Genomic DNA, 25356 nt, shown 5'->3' with positions numbered 1-25356 from the left:
TAGGAAATCAACCCTCATTAATAACCATTTCAGTTTGAATGTCACTGTTGAATCATTCAGCAGATTCTTTACTGACAGATGACTTATGATAGGCATTTACTACCAGACATCGGATCAGTTCTGTGCACATGGGACATCCTAGAGGAAATGAAGTTAGATACACTTTGACACAGGGACAGATAAAAAGGTAACACTGAAAGTGGGCAAGTTTCATTTGTTCTGTAAATAAGAAGTGTCACCTAAACCGCAACAGGCCAAATACAGCTCAGTGAAAATTATCAGTAAGAAAATAAAGATGGGTTGAAATCAAACTTTACAAACTGCACTGCCACTATTTTGGGGAATTCTTCTCTTTTTTTCCTCCAATATCTTATTTGAAATAAATACTACAGATAGTTAAGGCAGCCCATGAATCCTTGAGGCTTGCGGAAATACTGACCTTTTTAAAGTGGATGGCAAAGATAGATACAGCCAGATGAACAAACTGAATGGAGAGGGAGTGAGTTTATGAAAACAGCAGCTAAAAAAATAAAGATTCTGCAAGGGCAACAAGTATGAAGTACATTAATCAGAAATTGATCTTACCTTGGCGACAATGACTTCCTTTTTGAGTATCTTGATTGCGTAATGTTGACCAGTAGCCTTTTCTGTGACAAGGATCACTTTTCCAAATGTTCCTTTTCCCAGCACTTTCAAAAATTCAAAATCATCTAGGGTCTGGAGAAAAGTACAAAAACGCCGATCAGAATATAATTTGAAATTGGTTTGCATACAGATCTGACTATGAGGAATGTCAAATTATAAAATACACTGAAATTATTCATTTGGAAACAAAACTTGGAGATCAGACTTTGCTAGAAGAGTTGTTCACAAACCAACCAAGAATGTAAAAGATATAAGAGAGCATTTAAACTGGAAAATTTTCAAAATCAGTCCACTTGAGGACTAAGACATATTTGCCTGAACAGAATCTTTGTCCTGTTAACCATACCAGTATATGTGATTTATTGTACTTTCTTACTGATAAAATAGCATCAAATCTTTGGAGAGATGTTTTGGATTCTCATTATGGTATATTGTTTTTGAAAATGTCACTACGTCAAACCCTGGTGATGGCTTTTGTTGATAAAATTTAGGCGCTTATATATATATTTGCGGCGACCATATTTTGAGTTGCAAATCAAAAATTATTAAATTGTTAAACTCTAAGTTGTGTACTCGTTGCCAATGTTTGGAAAACGATTCATGTTGTGGTCATGCTTTGGTAAACAGTTTTACATATGTTGCATTTGATTTTGAACCATCTTACTGAAAAAATGGAAACAGATACAGTTAAAGATCCATTAGCTGTAACTTTGGTCATTTTTTTTATTTTATTTGTTCTGTGTATCATCTGCAGTTTCTGGTTTGAATCCTTGAACCATGGAGAAATTCCTGATATTAAGCTCATAAATATACCCTATATGAGTATGATCTGCATTGTTATTGTTTAAATTTTGTATTCAGGTCCGGACTAGAATACATTTGTCAACAATAACAATAGTCGTTTCACATATACAGGCTGTTTTGGCAAGCAAGACACCGGGCATTGGTCATGAAGATCGGATTATAGTAATATTCTGTAGTTGATATATTAAAACAGAGCAGTGAAAATTACTCAAAAGTTACAGCTAATGTCCCTTTAATTGGCTTCAATGGTCTCTACTCCTAAACCAGATATTGACACTGCTACCTGTATTGTTACGGTAGAATACGCCTCGAGGACAGATATTCAGACTCTCAAACCTTAACAGTTCATTTCTGAAGTCTTACAATTGTTGGGCTCATTTTAAAGCTCTTGGTGTAGAAAAAATTTCATAGGCTAACTTTTCGAAAATCGAAATTTTATATTTCTCCTTAGAGTTACAGGTATGGCGGCCATTTTGAATTTCAAATATCGGTAAATCTTGCGTAATTTGTTTCTCTGGTAGCAAAATTTACAGATGACCCCTGATTTTTATTCTTGATTTTGAAAGAGAATGGTTGAAATATTCCTTGAGGAAAGTTTGAGCAGAAATCTTTCACTTTCGAGGCGCATACTACCCTAAACTCTCCAAAAATGGCTGAACTGAACATGATTTAACATGAGATTTACATACAGATTTACTTGGATGTGAATCACAATGGTATGATGGTAGCATTTGGATATCAAACACATACATCAAAACTCACCACTACAAGCTATACACAGACATGATAAATGTTGAAAATCAGGGGAAACATAAAATATACACTCAAGTGTTAACCTTTCACAGCCATTGTTTATAACTTTTTCCAGAGTGATATCGGCAACCAAAATTTTAGGATGTACAACAATTGAAAATTTGACACCAGATTTACGCCAGAATAAAACTGCCCATATATCAGTACACATCTGTGAAAAGTTCAGCACTGAAGTTCTGAGTTAAATATACTTATGGGTGTGATGGGAATTATCATTTTAACAATGAAAGAGTCACACAACTTGCAAGCCACAAAACAGATGTAGTCTCATGTAGATGGCACACATCCCAGATGAATGAATGAAAACCACAACATCAACATGGGGATGCAGGTGACAGAGAAACAGAATGCTCACAACTTTTTTAGGTCTTTGTTCTGGCGTCTGGTCCTCTTCCTTCTGGTCAGCTGCTTTGCTTTTGCTCTCTTCTTGTTCCTTCAATGAATTGGCTACTGACTGTATAGCATCTATCCATTCTTTCCTGCAGATAGAAGTCAGATCAAATGCCGTGTGAGAAGGTATCACATTGCCAGATATACAGTCACATGCAGATAGAGGGATATTTTGAATAATAGAACTGGCCAACTAGTCCAGGGGATGTATCTTGATAAACTGACACAATGGTTAGAGGAGTGCATCCTGGATAACTGGCCAACTAGTCCAGGGGATGTATCTTGATAAACTGACACAATAGTTAGAGGAGTGCATCCTGGATAACTGGCCAACTAGTCCAGGGGATGTATCTTGATAAACTGACACAATAGCTAGAGGAGTGCATCCTGGATAACTGGCCAACTAGTCCAGGGGATGTATCTTGATAAACTGACACAATGGTTAGAGGAGTGCATCCTGGATAACTGGCCAACTAGTCCAGGGATGTATCTTGATAAACTGACACAATAGTTAGAGGAGTCCATCCTGGATAACTGGCCAACTAGTTCAGGGGATGTATCTTGATAAACTGACACAATAGTTGAGGAGGTCCATCCTGGATAACTGGCCAACTAGTCCAGGGGATGTATCTTGATAAACTGACACAATAGTTAGAGGAGTCCATCCTGGATAACTGGCCAACTAGTCCAGGGGATGTATCTTGATAAACTGACACAATAGTTAGAGGAGTCCATCCTGGATAACTGGCCAACTAGTCCAGGGGATGTATCTTGATAAACTGACACAATGGTTAGAGGAGTGCATCCTGGATAACTGGCCAACTAGTCCAGGGGATGTATCTTGATAAACTGACACAATAGTTAGAGGAGTCCATCCTGGATAACTGGCCAACTAGTCCAGGGGATGTATCTTGATAAACTGACACAATAGTTAGAGGAGTCCATCCTGGATAACTGGTCAACTAGTCCAGGGGATGTATCTTGATAAACTGACACAATAGTTAGAGGAGTCCATCCTGGATAACTGGTCAACTAGTCCAGGGGATGTATCTTGATAAACTGACACAATGGTTAGAGGAGTGCATCCTGGATAACTGGCCAACTAGTCCAGGGGATGTATCTTGATAAACTGACACAATGGTTAGAGGAGTGCATCCTGGATAACTGGCCAACTAGTCTAGGGAATGTATTTTGATAAACTGACACAATGGTTAGAGGAGTCCATCCTGGATAACTGGCCAACTAGTCCAGGGGATGTATCTGATAAACTGACACAATAGTTACAGGACAGCATCCTGGATAACTGGCCAACTAGTCCAGGGGATGCATCTTTATAAACTGACACAATGGTTAGAGGAGTCCATCCTGGATAACTGGCCAACTAGTCCAGGGGATGCATCTTGATAAACTGACACAATAGTTAGAGGAGTGCATCCTGGATAACTGGCCAACTAGTCCAGGGGATGTATCTTGATAAACTGACACAATAGTTAGAGGAGTCCATCCTGGATAACTGGCCAACTAGTCCAGGGGATGTATCTTGATAAACTGACACAATGGTTAGAGGAGTGCATCCTGGATAACTGGCCAACTAGTCCAGGGGATGTATCTTGATAAACTGACACAATAGTTAGAGGAGTCCATCCTGGATAACTGGCCAACTAGTCCAGGGGATGTATCTTGATAAACTGACACAATAGTTAGAGGAGTCCATCCTGGATAACTGGCTAACTAGTTCCGTTCCGGGTCTCAATAAAGCATAGTAGGGAAGAGCCAATGGCATACAGTATATGTAGTGAGGGTTAAGGCAAGAACCAAGTTACGTGTGTTTGCTTTGAAATGAGATTGCGATCTACCCTTACATATCCAGGAGTCAATCGAAAATGAAATCTATTCATTGTTGTGACATTCATCAGCATGTCAATAGGTTTTAGACTTTGTCTTTTTATTGTTGTCAGCAATTTTGTTTTTTGATGCTCTTGTATTTTTGATATTTATTCAGGTCTGTTGTCTCTGTGTAATTTTTAAACATTTTAGAATGTTTTGTTTGTTGGCTCCTTATAAAACAGCGTTTTTGCTGACAGGATTCTAAATAAGCTTAAATGATTTATACCACTGCGAACATTCTGACAAATAAATTACAGATTTTTTTTGCCACATGGTAGGATGCCATGAGACACGAAAAGATAACTTTGACTAGACTGAAACAACCTTATGATATGCATAGATGACAGCTTATACTTCAAGTCAATCTGCTTTGACAAATATTCCAACTCCTACAAAACAATTTATCAGAACATCTTCCACAACAATTTCATCAATGTGAATTTACTTGGCTGTAAACTATTGTTGACGCAGAATAACAACAATTTATTATAAGCTTGTCATAACAAGAAATGAGAAGCATTGTCAAAATCAACACAAATCCCCTTAAAATGAAACCTTGTAATCTGCTGGGGAGATAGTTTCAAGAAACTCATTGACATTTAACAATGACTTTAACAAATGGTAAAAACTTAACAACACATCTCTCTCTCTCTCTCTCTCTCTCTCTCTCTCTCTCTCTCTCTCTCTCTCTCTCTCTCTCTCTCTCTCTCTCTCTCACATATAAGAAATATATAAGAAATGAGAAGCATTGTCAAAATCAACACAAATCCCCTTAAAATGAAACCTTGTAATCTGCTGGGGAGAGAGTTTCAAGAAACTCATTGACATTTAACAATGACTTTAACAAATGATAAACATAGGGCCATTGTCCCTGAAGCTACTATAGACATGGATACAAAATTAAGTATTTCCTGACTGTATGAAATTATCTCACTAAGGTCATCCTAGGGACATGTAAACCAAATATTAAAGCTGTCTGACCAGCAGTTTTGAAAAAACAAGCGGCTCAACAGTTGACAGAGCTCTGCTGTGTTATGTAGAGAATAACCTTTTGTGACACATGTATTGATGAAGAAGGTGGATATCTTTGATAGCTCATTTCAGGATGGCCTGACCAAAAATGGAAAAAATTCTGTAAAAATACAGATTTGCATATTTCATCAGACTATATTAGTCTATAATAGCAAATAAACGAGAGTTAATTACATTCTAATTAAAGTAAACAAGACTTGCTTAAATCAAGATTTACGTCATAAAAAAACAGCATGTCTGTCAGGTTATAAAGAATCTTGAGCTGATTATCTTTTAATATCAGTATTTTCATCCTATTAACCAAGCACATTTTAACTTTCAAATTAACATTGTGAGTAAGTTCTGTCGAATAAGTTGAGACTGAACGTACTCAGAGAAAGCACACTGAAAAGACAAATGTTTGAAACTTAAGAAGTTCAAGGTCATCAAAAGCATTATAAGGAATCATGTTACACTTTCATTGCACTGTTTACACAGATTGCATAAGTGCTATAAATAGCACATGAGGAATCTTACAGCCCAGCTTTACCATAAAAACCCTATCACTTTGACCACTCTTTTAATTGACCACTCTATTTTTTTCCTCAAAAAGTAATCTTATTTTATCCTTACCAAGTCAACCATAAATGGAAATTAGAACTTTCTCTATCTCTATTTATTTGACCACCCTATCATGACAAACTATTATGAGCAATTTCTTTAGGATAACATAAATGGTGGTTCAGAATATATCAAAGTTGGGATTCAGGAAAGTTGCCTTTACATGTTTTAATCCTCAATTCACTATGAACTGTCAAAAAAAGTTGAACTTTCTGATAATTCCACACTATAATTATTTTGGCGTTGATGATTTCCTAATTAATTCAATTATTTAAAATCATATTCATTATTTTTTTTCTGGTGAATTGATAGGGTTTATACAGTACAAGAATTACATACAATGTAAGTCAAACTTTGACCAAAAATGACAAAAAAATTCCTTAAAAATACACATTTGCATATTTCATCAAAATTTGAACAAATCTAAGTTGGGTTATCCCTAGGGACCTGTATACCAAATAACAAAGCTGTCTGACCAGCGGTTATGAAGAAGAAGATTTTTTTACCAAAAACACCTTTTTTGGCATTAATTTGCCTATTTTCAACAATATCAAAAATTGAAAAAATAGTTTCTCAAAATCATATTTTTCATCTACACAACAAATATCAAATCAGTAAGTACTGCGGTTCTCAAGATATTTGAGTGGACGGACGCCTCACAAACGGACATACATACATACATACATACAGACTGACGACGGACGCCGGACGGATACCCATCCCAATAGCTTCTATAGACTATAGTCTATAGTAGGTAAAAACTTAACAACACATCTCTCTCTCTCTCTCTCTCTCTCTCTCTCTCTCTCTCTCTCTCTCTCTCTCTCTCTCTCACATAAAATGAAGTCCCACTTATAATGTCTGCAGTCACAACTGTAAAATTTATTTAAATATTTATTTATTGGAAAAGTGATTGTGAAATATAGCTTAATCATTGAGCAAGCCCAAAAAACTGTCTTTGAGTCATAATATTTGCTTTCTTTTTGATACAAAACTGATGGAGAGCTATAAAATCGTATTATCAGTCATGCAGATCAAAACACAGTTATCTAAATACATGTATGAGACAGTTTAGGCAATCACGTACGTGAAAGCTTATCATGTCCATGGATATCCCCATCAACGTATAGTAAACAAGAAAACTTGATGGGACTTGAACTTCAAGGTTTTCTGTTTTCTACTCAGACTTTTCTCTTGTTTGCATTTCAAATTTTGACCTTGAAACCACACAAGCTGTCTTCAGAGGACACACTGTCAATCATACTTCCTGCATGTGTTTCTTTTTACCTGATATCAATGCCTGTTAGTCTGTGTTTGTTGTTTGCCAAGTTTTCTTACAATTATGGTATACACCCACACATGAGATTTTCATGGACAAAAAAACAGTTTAGCATGGCTAAAAAATATTTACAACCAGATCATTTTATGTCATGGATTAGGAAAACGTGTATATATATAAATATCTATATATATAGGGAAATCAAAACATCATTATATCAAAAAATACCACCTCATTTGGTACATAAAATGAAACAACAATTCATATTTAATTCCCCCAGGCTTCCATCAATGCTAAGTTTTCTACCGAATAACACTTCAAAATATGCAATTTAGTCAATACAACTGGTAGTTCTTCAATGAACTTTCAACCTGGCAGAATAAAAACAACTGGAGGCAAATGATTTCAGAAAAATACACATCAAAGGTACATAATTTGTTTGAACATCAAGCAAGCACATCAACTTTGCAAAGTAGATGATGCAAGGTTGGGAAGCATGAACAATTTTGCGACCTTGATAAGGTCACCTAGCTTTTACTCCTCCTATTATGGTCGTGTGAAGATAAGAATGGACAGTGAAATTGATCCAAATGTTATCACACTTGTGTAATTGGTTTGTAAAGTTGTTCCAAAACTTGCTGCAGTATCAGTACTTGTAATTAACTTGAGGCAAAGAACAGACGGATGATAGTGTTGTTTCACAGCAGGCTTCAGCTGTAATTGCTGAAGTAAAGCAATAAAACCTGTCGGCCGGTAGGAACTGATTAGTGTCTATGTGTGGGATAAATGTTTCCCTACAAGTGAACACACACTTGTATTTCAGTAGTGGCCATGGCCGAGTATATGTTCAAAGTCGAGTTCTCGTACTATTCCCAAACACGGATAGTGCCCGTCTTCATTTCTGAGGATGACTTGCCAATGCTGTGGCTGTGACACTCAGGGCAGCGGTACGGAATGTAATATGATTCTGCATATGTGAAGTGCACCGCAAAGTGTACTCCCATGGTGTGTGTTTATTAGGGGTCCATAAAAGCTCTCTGATTTTCACCGCAATTATAACAAGTCAGTGCAACTTCTAAGGCAAGTTTTGAAACAACTTTACAAACCAATTACACAAGTGTGATAACATTTAGATCAATTTCACTGTCCATTCTTATCTTCACACAACAGTAAAGTATGTTGTGCATTGGTTAGTCTACTAAGAGTCTGCCATACTCTTGGTAGAGTATACCAGTATGATCAGAGCAAATTAGGAGATACACACAATGTTCTTCACAGCTACAAGAGTAGCAGCTACTGTAATTATCATAAAAATACCTAATTTGCATATTATGATAATGTGCAAATGAACTCTGTTGTGTACAAATAGATTTATCCAAAAACACTTGGATGGCCTATCCCTCAAGATTCCCTCATTGAGAACTCTGAACTCAACAAGAGATCAGCTTAAAATTCCATTCATGTGTTCCTGTATTTCCGCATCTCATAGTGTAATTCAGAGCTAACTCCTGACAAGGATATAGGTTTAAAAAACCTAATAACATGGTTTAAATTCAAAGACTGTGCATTAATAAGCATTGTAAGAAAATTCCATAGTTACCTTTGTTGTGGAGTTTCTACATGAAATGTTCTTTCAATAACAGTTGTCCATTGAAGACATCGAATGATAAATGTGTTAGACTTGGGTTTTTCTGTTTCCATCAACTGACATTCTAAAACAGGGAAAAATATTGGAAAACAGCCTTAAACATGGTACTAAAACGAACGAGAGGTTAGAAAGCTTTAAAAGCGGTCAACAAACGCTGAGCATCCTTCCTACAACATACACATTTGATCTGAAAATCCATGATGAAAAGCTGACAGAATAATACTTTACTTTATAGCTCAACAACACACTCAGGGAGTGTGGTTTACGGGATGAGGCAAAAATTACAAAAATCTAAGATGGAAACTTCAACAAACACTGCATGAAGCTGCTGTTTGGGGAGAACTAAACTGTAGGAAATAAATTTCACAAGAGGTAGTTTATCTTTGTGAGAAAAGATATACATGAACTTTTGAAAGCCAGGATTATACAAACTTGTGGATGACAACAGAATAATGTTAATTAATAAATGTACACTTTGAGCTGGCTAACTCTTTCTGAGTCTTCATAGACTTAGATATGGTGACTCCTACTGGTAACAAATAGATGTTAATCTTGATTTGGTTACACATTTCCCTCTCTGAGACTGTTTTGACGACAACAAATTAATTGCAACAATATCAATTATTAGCTTAACAGACAAAACAATTTGCATGAGGGAGGGAAGAATTTATGAGAGGAACAGTGAAGCAACCAACATTTTTAGCTCTTATATAGAAAAGAACAGTAACAAAACCATGGTCTGTGTACCATGTTTCAGCGAGCAACTGTGAACTGCCCAACATATGTTAATTACTCAGGCAGAGTCATGAGGACAGAGATAAAAGTGTAAAGGATGTTGTATAGTAAGTGGCCAGAGGAGGAAAATAAAGCCATTTAGTACATTGTTTCATTGGTGAAAACACTCCTAGCTTGACAGATGGACAGGATGTCCCTGTACTCTGGCTAATGGGATATAAATGAGTTCCAACAAAGGCTCTAGTCTTACTGTTTGTCTGAAGGCAATGCAGCAAAGACAGGACACACTATGCTGGTGTAAAATTTCCATTGCTCTGTGTACGGTCTGTGACACCAACATCAACATGTTATAGACTTGTAGTCAGAAATGTGTTCATGCAGTCAGTGAGAGTGAAATATCATAAAATGAATAATACTGGCTATAATATTGATATAAATATTTATGACTACAATTTATATACAGATATTATTGCTCATTACTTGTTGTAGAGACTCTATAATATGGTAGCTTGCATAAGGCAAATATTTTTAAATAATACCATGGACTAGATCAAGCTAGGAATTGATCCATGATTAACCCTTTGAGCACCAAAGTCAGTTCTTGTCACCTTTATGATATATAACAAGACAATTTTTTCAGGTCCAAACATTTTTTGTCAGATTTTACCCAAAATTTTGACAAAAAACTGGAGTCTATTAAAAGTGCTGTCCATTTTGTCCAAAATTTTCAAAAGAATTATAGAAAAATTCACAAAAATTAGGAAAATGTTTTGATGGGAAAAATTTCAGCATTCAAAGGGTTAAGCTTATCATTCTATACTCACTTGCTACTGAGAAATTGTTGAGCGGATCATTGACATCACTTTGTGGCGGCTTTTCTTTGAACCCAATGAAAGATCCATCAGATTTCAACACAAAATACCGAGGCCTCCAATTCTTGATGTATTCACCTGCCAAAGCAGAGAAAAACAGGATACTGAGTTACGACACATGTAGACTACTTTGTTTTTCATTTTAGAAATATCTACATCATGAAAACAACATCATGCAGGCAGAGGCGTGATCACGGTTTTCTGACTCATTTTCTATCACTTCCAACCAGCATTTTTTTTTTCAATAGATGGTAATATAGTAAAGAGGACACATTTATCACACTTTGTCAATTTGACACAATGGAACAATGCAGACAGATGTCAAGGTCTTCACTATGAAGATGTTTACCCAGAATCATTCTATCATGTCCTGTATCAGAGTAATGTAGCAAAACAGTAGTGTTCTCTGCTTGCATGCCAAATGTGTTGAAAAATGAAATTTTCTTGTGCTGCTGGTTATCTTTCAAGATATCCTATGAATTATCAATGTCGATATTACTTGTTTACAATCTGCAATCTCACAAGTCTCCTTGAACAGATATCATATACACATGTTGTTTTCATAACACAGAGATCTCTAAGTCAGGGGAGGGTAATACAGCCATTTACTCTGACAAAACTCAGAATTGTTTCTGATTATCCCTTCGTATTCTTTATGAAGGATTGCAAAGAGTATGGTACATGTAGTTGTAGGAGATAAATGTAAAATACTCAATTTGCATTATCAACATTTTAATTTCCCTTCAGGCTGTGGTGGTACAGTGAGACACATGTTTGTTGTAATGAATCCCCATTGCACCTATGCTATTAAAACGTACACCTTCCAGTCTCGTTTCTATAAATATCCAATAAATATCCAATAACAAGAAAATTAGAGTCTGCTATGTTAATATGGTTTGCTGAGGACAGTAATAAGGTATGTAATGACAAGGAACTGTGTTTGTCAAGGAGGAAGAAATTTTACCATCATTGGATAACTAATATTAGAAAGTATTTGAGCTTACACGTTAGTTATGTAGCATACTGTAGTCGTATTTCCTGAAAAACACTGCACTGAAAGCTAATAGAGTCACTACTTCAAGAGAAAGCTGCACAACAACATAGAAAACATCAACCTTACTCATTCATGAACGCACATCAGGGCAACATCGATTGAAGAACACATAATAACATGGAAAGCTGACAAGTTCATACTCTTTTTATCATAAAGATTCATTTCAAGTACTTGTTATTAATATACATGTACACGTTCCACTGAGAACTGAATTTTTTGTGTTTGTTAAAACACTTTACAGAATACAAACTCCATAACTTTGACCATTTCCAGACACCCACAGCAAATTGCTTTTTTGTAGGTGCCTCCGTATGCACTTTAGATGGTTTCAAATGAACCATCAGAGGGAATCATGGTCTGACAATGGTTTGAACATGTGTCCTAAACTCATAGAAAACTGGTCAAGATACCAGCCATTAGAAGGCTCAGTCATGGATGTCAAATATACAGTGATCAGACTGCTATGAAAACACTGCACTGTATGCACTCAAAACAATCTAGTGCCACACATCACACATATTGTATGAATGTCTTTGTGCATACTTTGCAGTACTTTGGTTGTACCTTGATATTGTTAGATTAATATTCACCACTCAAACATGTTAAATGTGAGCTGATTCACTGAAAAATCACATAATATTCCCCTTTCAGATATTCTATTGTTGTAAAAATAAAACAAAGTGGCACAACTGAAGATGGTGGACCTAATCTTTATAAAACAATGTAACCTTATGGGGTATCCTTTTGAAACGACTGAATCCCCTAGGATAATGATGATTTGTAAAGTGTTCAGTGGGGACAGTTGTCTTTCCTTTTGAAACAACTTGACCCCTTAGGACAATGTTGATTTGTAACTGTGTGCAATCTTTCCTTTTGAAACAAATGGACCCTCTAGGATAATGTTGATTTGTAAGACTGTTCAGTGTGAGCCATCTTCTTTAGTCTTGCTGAGTAAATTACCTCAGAGAACTGCAAGTGGTACTCTGGACAACTTTACTGTTTTCCGGACACTACCATTAAAGCCCCAATAGCTGCGAATGTGTAATAAACCGATCTGAAAATATCCTGAGTTTTCCATGACTTTTCTTTGAATAAGACTCATTGAAGACTGAAAAAGTGTAGAACACTGTCACAAGTGTCGAAAGTGGCATGTAAATCCAAACGTTTAACATCATTTTAGATTTCCCGCCATTTTCAAAAACTTAATCATATGACAGAGAAAATGAAGATTACACCAACAAATGTTGGCCTCCATGTGTTGTGCATTTAAGTCAATGGCATCATGCTTGTTTCTGGTATGATCACGATTTGTATGTCTGGAATTACAGTTTTTTGTACTTTTTTGTGGGGTGCCATTTTATGAGTGCGGCACCCGTTTATTATTCAGACTGTTAAAACATGTAGACATGGTCAAAATCAGCGAGCAGTGATACTTCTATACACCTCCTTCAGTTAACACATTTATACAAACCAACTTACTTTGGTTTGAAAATAAAATCATGAAAATAATGCATAAAATTCGCAGCTATTGGGGCTTTAAGTGGCAAGCTGGATGAGAAGAATTTTCAACAATGGCAGAGATTAAATAAAATTTGTCTGTTTATAGCACATAGGAATTGTATTCTACATATAACACAACATACGTTTATTCTATAACAAAACTAATGCGAAATTCTTATTTTATTCACCTTCCTCTTTGCTTGGGACTACTATATTACAATATTTTTTAATTATTAGAATTAAATATATGGTATTTGATCAAGCTAAAACATACCAATTTAACCCTTTGAGCGCCCACGTCAATTTTTCTCCCCTTTAAAAAATATACCTTAGTCAATTTTTCTCAGATTTTTGCCAAAGTTTTGATAAATAACTGTAGCCAATGAAAATAGATGTCCATTTGGTCCAAAATTATCAAAAAATTTCAGTAAAATTTATGAAAATTGGTAAAATATGGCAATAAATTTTGATGGGAAAAATTACAGCACTCAAAGGGTTAACAACTTTTCACATTTTAAGAGTCAAACAGAACAAGAACAAAATATGACAGGGGAAAATGCTCAGTTCAGGTGTAAAGCACCTTTCTATTCCACTTCCAGTTTGTTTTCACAACTCTTCATTGTACCTTGGTAGTAAATAACAATAGCTATACATACATGTACTGTATAACATTGTTAACAGAGATGACTTGCACATTACATGGACACAATTTTTTCAAGGCCTTCGTCATTCTTTTCACTCTCAAATTTAAAATACAAGAATGAAAGCAGACAACATGAAGTACTATCTATAGAGTAATCGGTTACACCCTCTGAATACTGACATTGTGACAAAAACATTCTTCAATTGGACGTACATTAAGATTCAACAACTGTCATCAATTATTTACCAGGATTCCTTTGTTTTCTGATAATCTGCAATAGTCTAAAAGCTGCTATTTTGGGCCGATTGGGAAGTGTAATGTTTACAAGTTGTAAACAAAATTTTTCTCCCTGACTGAGCCTGAAAGCGTAATACTCCAAGAAAGGCACTTGGTGTGGGTTGAACATACAGTAAACATCATAATGTAGTGATGAGTGAGTGATGAATGCTCGTAAATAACAAACATGTTTTTCAATCTTCTTTTAATATTTTGATGGGTTCAACTATAGAAATAATGAAGTATTGACAGATATAAATCCATTAGTTTAATGGTGAATTAAATGTGTTCAACTTGGAAGTTATTCCTGTAGGTACAGGAGCAGTTATACCAACCACTCACTTTGCTAGATGTGCACTCTTTCAAACAAGTTGTGGACCAAAGAGAGATATATATTTTGTGGCAACATAGAGGGGAAAGATGTCAATAATGAGATAATGAGCTACAGGAGACTGAATTGATTATTTACATATATACATGTATAGGTGTACATGTGTTTGTATCATGCACTTCAGATCATCAATTCCATACACTATTATCACTTCATCAAAAACATGTTCTGCACAGTTCTGAAGCAAAGCTCTATCACCAAAAATATCCAAGCAAATCATGGCCACAACTGTGTTTCGTTCACGATCTGAAACTGTTGCGATTTTAACAGACAAAGTTTCACTACAGTATCATAATGTTGACAACGACAGTGTCTAATCAAGATATCTTGATTATTTTAATTACAGAGGAAAACTTGTACTTTGCATTGGATTGATAAAGCCTAGATAATGACTCCATGAAATATCTGCATTTACCTAAACACTGAATCATACCAGTAGAGGATTCACGATAGACTGTTATACATGGTAAAATTACAATATTTATTTAACCATATCTGAATGGCACTATTAAAAACACAAAAGTGATTCCATCTCTTCCTACATGTTATCTTTACATATGATACCAACGCCCACACCTGAATGTTACCTTCACATATATGTGCAGTGTTGAGTGGGCACATCAAATATCTCATATGGCACGACTCTATCTTCGTACATATGAACTAAATGGGTGAATCAGATGTCTCACATGGCACCAGTGTATTATCAAAGCTCTGACAAAAAATAGCCATTCCAAACTTCAATCTATACGTATACGTACATATGCATGTACATAGATTCATGGACATGTATAAAGCTGTGACTTTTTTCTGTCAGGCATATTACTAATTGAATGTCACTCTTGAATGGAGGTGGACACGTGTGTTTTCTCAAGATCTTTGTCTGTCAACACCAACCCATCAATCCTTCACATAACTAGTGATCCAGACAGGGTGAAATAACTGGTAACAAATCTCTGATATTTGATGAGAATGGTTATTGTCACTATTATATGTATCACAGAATTTACTCTTCAACCAGTGCAGAAAAGTACCACCACTTTATGGTATCTTCATACACATGTACAGTATAAAGTAAAACACTTTGAATTAGCTGTATTCTTTTTCAGTGAAATGGCAATTTGAATTGATGTTTCTTAATTAATATAGCTGACAAGATACTTTGACCAATATCTAGAAAATGTTTGAATTAGCTGCATCATATTAAATCTGTAAGCAAAAAGAGTGTGCTAGCTAAAAAGACATGTTTTACAGTACTCTGGAACAGCCTCTGGATGACAGAAATGTTAGTATGTACAGGTATTGCTGAAGTTGTGACCATTGAAAAAGGTAATGACTGCAAAGCAGTATTAAAAACAATTCACCGAAAGATTAGCATCAATGTTTCTTACATCTCTGTATTTACAACAGTAAAATATAATGAACTCATCAGCAACAGGCAGAAAGTTGAAATCAATCAGCTACATCAATGGATACGACATTATTTCTGAAAACCTTGAAAAGAATACCACTCTCCACAGCAAAACAATCTATCTATTATAATGAGCTAAATCATCAGTATATAATGAGCTATCTCTCTGATAAAGTTCAATAATATTCAGTTAGATGAAAAGTTTTCATGATCAATTTTCATAATATTGTTGTTCACACTGAACAATACATGTAACATGTACATGTATATGACACTCTGGATAAGTTAGTTCAGGATCCAATTCTCTGATTTGTGTTCTCGTTGTTAACTATAATATTGTTTTCTAGGTTATGAAGGTACAGATTCGATGGTCTTACCTAATTTCATAAATGGGGAAAAATGTTTATTCCATTGACAATTTCCACTGGTATCACTCAAGCTTTATCAATACCAGCAGTACAATGCTCCAAGCATATATGATTCATGTTCAACAATAAGCAAGGTTTATACCAACTAATTCTTTGCAGAACCTGAAGTTTCAAAGCCATAATGAAACTGTCGATCTTTTACAACCTACATGAAAACTTCTTTGAAAAATTTCCAATCATTCCAAGGACACCATTGACATGAACAAATGCAATACATCTCAATCAAGACATCATTTACATACATAGCTATTGGCGCAGGTCTATCGCTGCAAACGCTATGTTCATGAAGTTCTCACAATTGAGTCCATTGTTTCTCAGTAAAATATGCCAAAGTTTGACTTTGGATTGAGAAAAGCAAGCATGAAAAAAATTTTACAATCAATACCAGTCAAAATTCCTGGACAACCATGTAGGAGCTCATAACTAAACATAAATGATGTGGGTGTTTATTATTTGGAAGTGTTAATGTAGTTGGAATAAACTGAGTCAACAAATACCTTGAAAAAGACAAAAACATGGGACGGACAGAGAGAAGATATAAAAAATCCACCGTTTTGATATAAACCCATACTGATTGACCACAACAAAACCAACATTACCTTTCATTACCAACTATAAACAGTCCGGGTCAGCTCCAAATTGGAGACTCATTATGATAATGTATTCCGGCATTCAGCCAATCATCGACCAGATTACATCATTAATAAAGTACGGGTCACGCTGTGTCACAAATTACCCACCAAGTGTGATCGGCAGTTTTGGGCCGCTTATTAAGCCCCTGTCTTGTGAATTTCGACGAATTTCGACAGTCAACATAATCCACGTGTTCTGCAGAAGATCATGTCCAACAAGGAGTCCGATTAGTGAACAAATATTCGAATATTGACGATTCATTTCTACCCCAAGTTTATCGATTTCGCTCAAGTACCGAGAATCATTTTGTGGATGTTCGTCATCTCTATTAGAAATACTGCTATAAAGGTTATTTGTGTAGGTACGCGTATAACATTTTGCAAGAAAGAAGAGCAATGTCAGAGCTTTGAACGATACCTGTTTTGTAGTTGTCAAACGCAGACTAAAAATGGTACGCGATTTTGAAAATGTGTTGACAGAGTGGCCACACAACTGTTCCCCATACGGTAGAATTTGTATCGCTGCCATCTCCGACACAAATGGGGTATTCTGAACGATCTGTGTAGGTACACGATTTATATCTCGCAGGACTTCAAGCCAGAGTCTAGGAATCACAGCGATATATGGGGTTTGGTTGTCTTAGCCAGAATAAAACTGGTACGCGATTTTGAAATTGTGTTTTGACAGAGTGGCCACACAACTGTTCGACATTATGACAGAATACGGCGCGGGAGTTCGACACAGTATGGCGTACGTAACAAAGGACGCATGTGGAGGTTGCCAGGAAATACAATTTTTACTGATGGCGCGCTGGCCGTTGATTGGCTAATGAGAGGGGAAAATATTATGGTATAGCGCTCCAATTTTGGAGCTGACCCGGACTGATAAACACATTAAGCCTTAAAGACAGTAAATTGGTTATCAAATAGAAATGGCATTTAGTTGACCATTATTATTATTATCCTGACTTGGAATATTTTCAAACATTAACGTTACTATTTATATTCCGGCTGTAAAACTATACCAATTACTTACAATAGCATCTTACAACAAGCCAGTCTGCATAGATACCAGTACATAGGGGCTGCTTTTTTTCAATTGATGCAATCTTTTTTCCAGTCACTAATGACAGTTGTAGTTTCACTGACTCTGTTTCAAGTCACTTCACTTTCTATCTCCTGAGAAATTACAATTCATTATCCCCAGGTTGAAGTTGTTGAAACTTTTTTAAAATTTCAATGAACTACCTGTTCAAACTATCTCCTTCAAATTTATTTGATTCCATATGTCATCCATTCAATACAAATCAATTCTCAAAATGGATGTTTATTTTTGAAATATATGAATGAAAATTACACTTCCTATCTTTTCGATTATTTGTTTTGGAAATATTCTGGGCAAAGTACATTCATTTATCAAAATTCAACTTTACATAGATGTAAAATATGATCAAATTCCCCTAGGTGCTGATAAGGCATCAATCTTTTTGGGATATTAGAAATCATAAAAGCAGTCTTTCATACATTCTTCAACTTCAGCAAAACTAATGATTTTCAAATGCAGGAAAACTCTAAGGGTAAAACTATTAGGTAACACATTCTGCAATTGAGATTTTACTAAAATTTGAATAACTTTATTTCTTTGTACAAATGGTAAGACAAGCCTCAGCTATGTTTTAATATTCCAGCAAACTCTTGTTTCTAAGTCGACCATTTTGATCAAGCAACAAAGTAATTAATGAACACCTGTTCTGCATCATGATTTGGCTCATCTCAATTGTTTTCAATGGTGAGTGTGGACTTGTGTACTTGGAAAAGGGGGGGGTGAAAGGTAAAAGAAAGGAATGATTACCATTTATCAAAACAATACACCAAACAACACAGTACACGGCATTAGGTTTTGAATCCAAAAGACACTGAACAAGTTCAATTACCTGTACATCTTAAATGGTTAAAATGGAAATTACACTGCTTTGAAGTTGGATATCCTTATGGACAAAAAAAGGTTTTGACATCTGACAGCTTAAATGTCCGTCCAATTTTGAGAGGAGTCTTTGAAAAAATTTATTGTTGTTATGAAAATCATTGGTTTCCATAGCTTGATCCAAGTTAATTACGTGTATGTAACATGTACTAGTGGAGTATATGTATCTCTATGATATTATAAAGATTTGAAATCATAATGGTTATTTCCTATCAGAATTGTTTTCAACTTGAAGCAAGTAAAAATAAACAACAACACCACTACCAACAAGATCCATCATCATCTTTGCCAACAAATATTTCATTTGTTTAACACCTTCTGCATTGAAGACTACAGTCTTATAGTGAGATCATTCTGTCAACTAGCATTCATGCAGACTTATCCTGCCAATGGCTGGATACATACAAACAGGTCAAGCATGAGATCTAACCTTTAACCCCTGCCCTGCTGTTGGTCAACTAAGACTGAAAACACCTCTATCTCTCTTTGTCCATCACAAAGTCTATTCACGGCAATTTAGTGGAACCACATTCAATTGTGTTAAAAGCCAATTAAGGTCATTTAAGTGATCAATATTCAGACTGTATTTAAAAATAGCAAACATTCAGTATGTCCTGTATTTGATACATGAAACAAGGATTCTATTTACTTCCTTGTCTGTCTGAAATTCCTTTAGAAACTTCCCTCCTGTGTTTACACAAAACTAACTGAAAACAACAAACAACAGAGATTATTAACCTTGGAATGGCATTGAAAATCCACATGACACCAGAGAATTCACTACTCAGACAGTCTCTCACTTCATTGTAGGAATTAATTTACAACCTGGAGACTCGTTATCTTGCGACTTCCGAGTAAAATAGTCTCAAGGATTTTACACAGTACTGCTTGGATGATATGACAAGAGTCACATTTATGTTTAAAGGCCAATAAATAACAACAGAATAAATGGCAGAATTTGTATATGATAATTTTGTTCACATTACAAGTTGTTCAGGAACATTGTGATGCAGTCAGAAAATTATTCATGATGATTTGACGTTTGCCAGAACTACTACGAATTTGATTTACTGAGTGCAAAAATCAAAATACTTCTGTTTTTAAATTCAAGTGGTGTAAACACTTTGCATAGTCTTGTATCCATATGCAACAATAGCTGTCATTTCAATTTAGGATATTTTGTTCCACTTTGTGTATTGTAATAACAAGATTATGTTATGTGGCTTAACACAGAAAATTTTGATAGATTCATGCTAACTACACACAATAATACCTTCTGACAGTAATAAAAGGCAAACTTCTTAAAATGCTTAAAATTTTAAAAGCAATGAAAGATTTTATCAGTCAAATACAAAAGAGTCCCATCTGCCTCAGTAACGACTAGCCTACATGGCTGGTATGAGTATTCAGTGTTTTTGCTAAGGTTGGGGAACACTGGTAAATGATTTGGGAACCCTGGTAACTGTTAACATTTCTGCTCTCTCCTTATCTGATTGCATTGATATACCAAGGGGAACCCCAGTAAAATGACTGGGAAACCCCCCGTAACATTTGCCTGCTTACTGTCCTTAACAAAAGCAATGGCATTGATATATTTTTCAGAAATTTATCAAACCAAAGTCCGTTAAATAATTTCAGTCAGCCATGACCTTGACTGTTTCATACCTGGGTTCCTGCTACACACCTGAAAACATCAGGATAGTAACAAAACTAGGTGTTGAAAAAGCTTCAATTAATTTTGATTGGGCATATTGTGACCGAGTTGCTAAAAGTGATCAATCAAATCCAGAAACTGTAAGATCCATAGCAGCTTACGTTTGCTAAAAAATCATTGAAATTGAGTTCAATCATTAGCAAGTGATCAAAGCAAGATGGACTCTCAGATGAATCACTTTTACTTAGAATGATACACATGATATGAGGCATGTTACAAAACAAAAAACAAGTAACGTACGATGAATGAGTACATTTTTAAAGCAGTAAATTCAAATCCCAGGGATTAGGCCAACACTTGATATTCATTCACTGCATTGGTCTACCTTGTGTACATTTCATGAAAACTTCACAACAATCAAAATGCCTTTCAGTTCACTGGGACAAATTGCCACGGACTAAATCTCTTCAGTACAGATGCAGACCTACAGTTTTGTGACAATGCAGATGAGACACTCCTATATATAACTTTGAAAATAGCAAAATGTTACAAATGAATTTTTAAAAAGCTAAAAAAGATTACCATTATTTTGATACCTGCTTGACGTTCAAGAACCATGATAATGTATGCACGTGATATCAGATAATAATATAGTATAGTGTTGTTGCAAGGGATCAATCCCGGGAAGCAATCAAATGAAACAGAGGAGAAATGAATTGAGACAGACATACACAAGATGGTAACATTGTTTCAAATGCATCAAGGTTGGATGATACTAAGGGTACCTGCAATTTTCAGATATGTAGATAAGTAAAGTGGGGAAACGACATGCACTGAGACCACTTCACCCTAAACTTCAGAAGCTTCAATCTGTAATGTGTTTCATGTGCCGTCAAAGACGCATGGTTTGGCAATGTGCTGCACTGAAAAACAAAGACAACATGACAGTGGAATTGTCCTTTTTGGTAACGTTCTTACTACTATACCAAACAGTCAATATTTGACCCTAAAATAATACCCAGGTCATGCAAAGTTGAAGAAATAAACATAATTTTATGGCACAACCCACAAAATGCTGCCACTTTGTTTCATATTTTGAGTGGACATTGCATGTCCCCATACTGCATGTACTGATTGATACCATGTTAGGGAGTCAACAAGAAGCACACCGGAAGCTCACTGCATTTTATAGCATGTCCATACCCCCTAGCTCAGATTACAAAGTGCCACTGAATGTCCAATCTTCGGAACTTGAAATTCAATGGGTCATCAAAATGCAAACTTCTCTGCCAATATCAATAGTTTTTCATTGATTTTACAAGATCCACACAAAAGTGTGATTTCAAATACATCGGTATTAAAATTACATGTGGAAAACATGTTACGAAAAGATAATGCCACTTTAACATTCAACTTGACCAGCAACTACAATTTCAGTTTATGTTATTCACACAGCTATACCTAAGACGTTCCCTCACATAGATAATGTTTGGAGTTCAATATCTACACTCAATAGCTGTTTTATATCAACCCCTCTGCTGATATGAAGTAGAAACAGATCCTTTGAAAATATGAGCACCAGACATACATACTGTAAGGCAATCATAATGGCAATCATTGCATTCTGAAATAAATTTCCCTGTTTTGAATATTAAAAAAACTTTGCAACTCTTTGGGGTAATACCATATTTACTTGGGTGTAAATGGAATAGTCACAACTGATTTTTCTTCATGACTGATTGATTTACTCTGACCCCAGAAACCAGACTGACACTTGTTTATGTAGTTCCTGGTTCTTCTCATCAGTTAAGGATGTCAAGGTCATGGAGTTTACAGAATACAATGCTCCAACCCCTAAGGCTTAGTTATAGTCCTGTCAAATCTAGCACTTTCATTTCAAAAAGCTGTTCCTGAATCCCATGACATGCTGGAAAGTTAACCATACAGTGATGGCTAAGTCTTCACAGGATGGACTTTCGCGAAGTCACATGCATCAATGGCAGTTGATGGTCATTATTTTTGTGCATTATTAACATTGCTTCTCAATCATTGGCTCCCCTGAAGTTAACAGTTTCATTATCACTTCCAAAGTAGCTCTGAGCAACGGATAACCTGTTATATATTTGCATATCAACTGATGACAGTGTTCAATCATTCAGTACCCCTGTCAAAGCTTTGTTGCCATGACACTCCACACCTACATTGCATTATCTTTCTTCACCAAAATGTAGCTAACAGATAAACCTCTCATTGTGATTACTGTAGGGCAGCAAATAAAGTATTGCAGGTATGAAGACTTGGTGGGATAGCCAATTTATAATGACATGATATGGAAAACATTACCAAAATATTTCCATGAAACCCATTGGTACACAATTCATTTTATCAAGCAATTTGCAATAAATCCAAAATTAATAAATGAAACATTTCTGGACACTGAAAATCAGGATGAGTCAGCACAGTGCTTACAGTAGTTGGAAGGTCACAAGTCAATTCCACTGGAAATAAATTATACATCAATGACAAGAATCTTCCGAGAAAGAGTGCAGTGTTATTCCTCTATTGACATGACTAGGTCTTTCCATGTTGACAGCTTGTTCTCTTCACAATGACCCAACCCTGCTGAATAGCTGACATAATTTGGAAAACTTCACATAATTTTTGTCAGAGAAAAGCTGGTTAACATCCCACTGGCATTTTTTTGTTAACACAATGCACAAATATTCACATACAGCTTCTTGGCCAATTTTGTTTGAAAGGCTAACAACTGTCGCTATGAAACTTGAAAGAGTATCAAGTCAGAAACAATGAAAAAAATAATGCAATTTGGAATAATTCATGCCTGCACATATCAATAACCTTTATTTCCATCCAAAAATACTTGGTGAAAAAAAGTCTCTGAAAATGAAAATCACACAAACACCATGCTATAAGACTCATGTGACCAGACAAGAAGTATGTGGGTGGCACACATATCTGATGACAATGGACTGTATGGCTCAGGGATGAGATAAACATATTAGATCGGAAAGATTCAAAGAGCTGAGACGAGATACAGAGAATGTCTGTCTCAGCATTTTTGATGTCTTGGGTAGTTTTGCCAAGACCTGAGATCTAAATAAAGAACACTGGTTAGTAAATGTAAATTCTTGACATTTCTCCCCTGCGCAATTTAATCATGTATCTTATTTCTATGCCAGCGCCATGCTACATCTTTAGACCAAATTGTCGAAGGACTAATGTCCTCTGTTCAACCAAAATGTCAATGAGTGCATACGACAAAAGATGTCTACTTTCTGCAAACATTTGCAATCAATGCTTTCACTTTAAGAATTTTGTGTTTTTTAAAGTTTCTCATGTATTGCTTCAGCGACATCTGCAAAATACCAGTAGTGAATATTAATGCCATTTAAACACATAAATTTGTATTCTAGACCACTGCATTCACATTGCCGTTATTCTACATGCATCTTAAATGTTGTCAGGTCATAAAACAAAACACTGAGTAAATCCTGTGGATGTCAACATTGTGCAATACACATATGATTCCAATTCTGAGGAGTACTATTCACTTTACCATGTTTGACAGTTGGTTTGAAAAGATGGAAAATAACATGCATGACTTAATAGAGACAGAAAAAAACATCTACTTGAAAATGATAAAAACCGGAAGTACAGCCCAGAACATTACATCCTTTGCGGATGCTTTCGGTTTCTCAAAAAAATCTACACCAATCCGAACCAATTTCACTTACCTCGTTTTTGAACCCAGCCTTCTTTAACAACCTGCGCTTCAGTTGACATCTTCAGAGCCGAGGCTCAAACTAACTGCTGAAACTGTCGCAAAATGGAAACATGAAAGCTTAGCGTCACGATATTGACGTCGTTTTCGTTGTTTTTAGAGGACGAGCAAGTTCGAAGTAGTTGCACGAACCTGAGTGAGTACGTATGTGTGACTGGCTGTGAGTGTGTACGTATTGGGGTCACGGAATACTAACTGTACGTATTGGACCGATGCAAGATCACAAACGACAGGCGAATTGACGGGCAATAGCATGCTCTCGGTAAAACATGCCGATCACACGAAACATGACTAACAGCGGATAACAAAGTCGACGAACGTAGATATATTATCTAGTAATACACGGTCACACACAGGTCTCGTATACCTTGTCTACCATCAAAACCGCCCCAGCCCACAGTGTTGTGTTGACTATGGGAAAGCTCACCTTTTACCTCTCGGTTAGCCTTAGAAAATGTTCTGTTCTTTCTTCTGTTTTCCTATCGCAGACTAGTCACTCCGAAAGTTCCATGGATACCACGTTACTGCTGAAATCTTACTTTTTAAAACCAGGAAGACACGCTTCCTCTTCTTCTTCGTCGAGCTCTGCACGGAGGTAGTGACGTCACAATTTTGCATACTCTCGCAATGTGCGAGACTAGCATGTGGACCGGTTCATGCACCGCTTTACTAGCCCGCAAAAAGGTAGTGCATTCAACGATACACGTGTACGCTGGCCGGTGCATCTATTACAATGCACCCACGCTGTAAACCCACACACATTCTTTCGGTACTTATTCTAACATTCCGCTAACAACATAACATTCCACAAACTAAGATTGCTTTGTGTCAGCAAAAGTAACCTTTTATTGTGCCTGGGTTTTCTTTATCTTAAAT

General features: G+C 35.9%; 1 protein-coding gene across 4 annotated transcripts in view; it reads right to left on the bottom strand.

The window, feature by feature from the left end:
- LOC139148942 (RAC-gamma serine/threonine-protein kinase-like) overlaps positions 1–25094 on the bottom strand; it is a 35800-nt gene extending 10706 nt beyond the window's left edge. Inside the window, exons 1-6 of one of the 4 annotated variants that reach the window (XM_070720405.1) lie at positions 24908–25094; positions 24434–24515; positions 10658–10783; positions 9051–9162; positions 2618–2741; positions 586–717 (exon numbers count right to left, since the gene is read on the bottom strand). In XM_070720405.1, coding sequence (XP_070576506.1) covers positions 586–717; positions 2618–2741; positions 9051–9162; positions 10658–10783; positions 24434–24482 — 543 coding nt within the window. In that variant the 5' untranslated portion in view covers positions 24483–24515; positions 24908–25094. The remainder of the gene's footprint in view (positions 1–585; positions 718–2617; positions 2742–9050; positions 9163–10657; positions 10784–24433; positions 24516–24907) is intronic. The other 3 variants (XM_070720407.1, XM_070720406.1, XM_070720408.1) reach the window with 3 other exon arrangements.
- Positions 25095–25356: the final 262 nt, after the last annotated feature.

Source organism: Ptychodera flava, chromosome 14, assembly GCF_041260155.1.
Source record: "Ptychodera flava strain L36383 chromosome 14, AS_Pfla_20210202, whole genome shotgun sequence".
In the NCBI taxonomy this organism is placed as follows: Eukaryota; Metazoa; Hemichordata; class Enteropneusta; family Ptychoderidae; genus Ptychodera; species Ptychodera flava.
The sequence above is the reverse complement of the archived record's forward strand: the minus strand, read 5'-3'. Positions and strand labels throughout refer to the sequence as shown.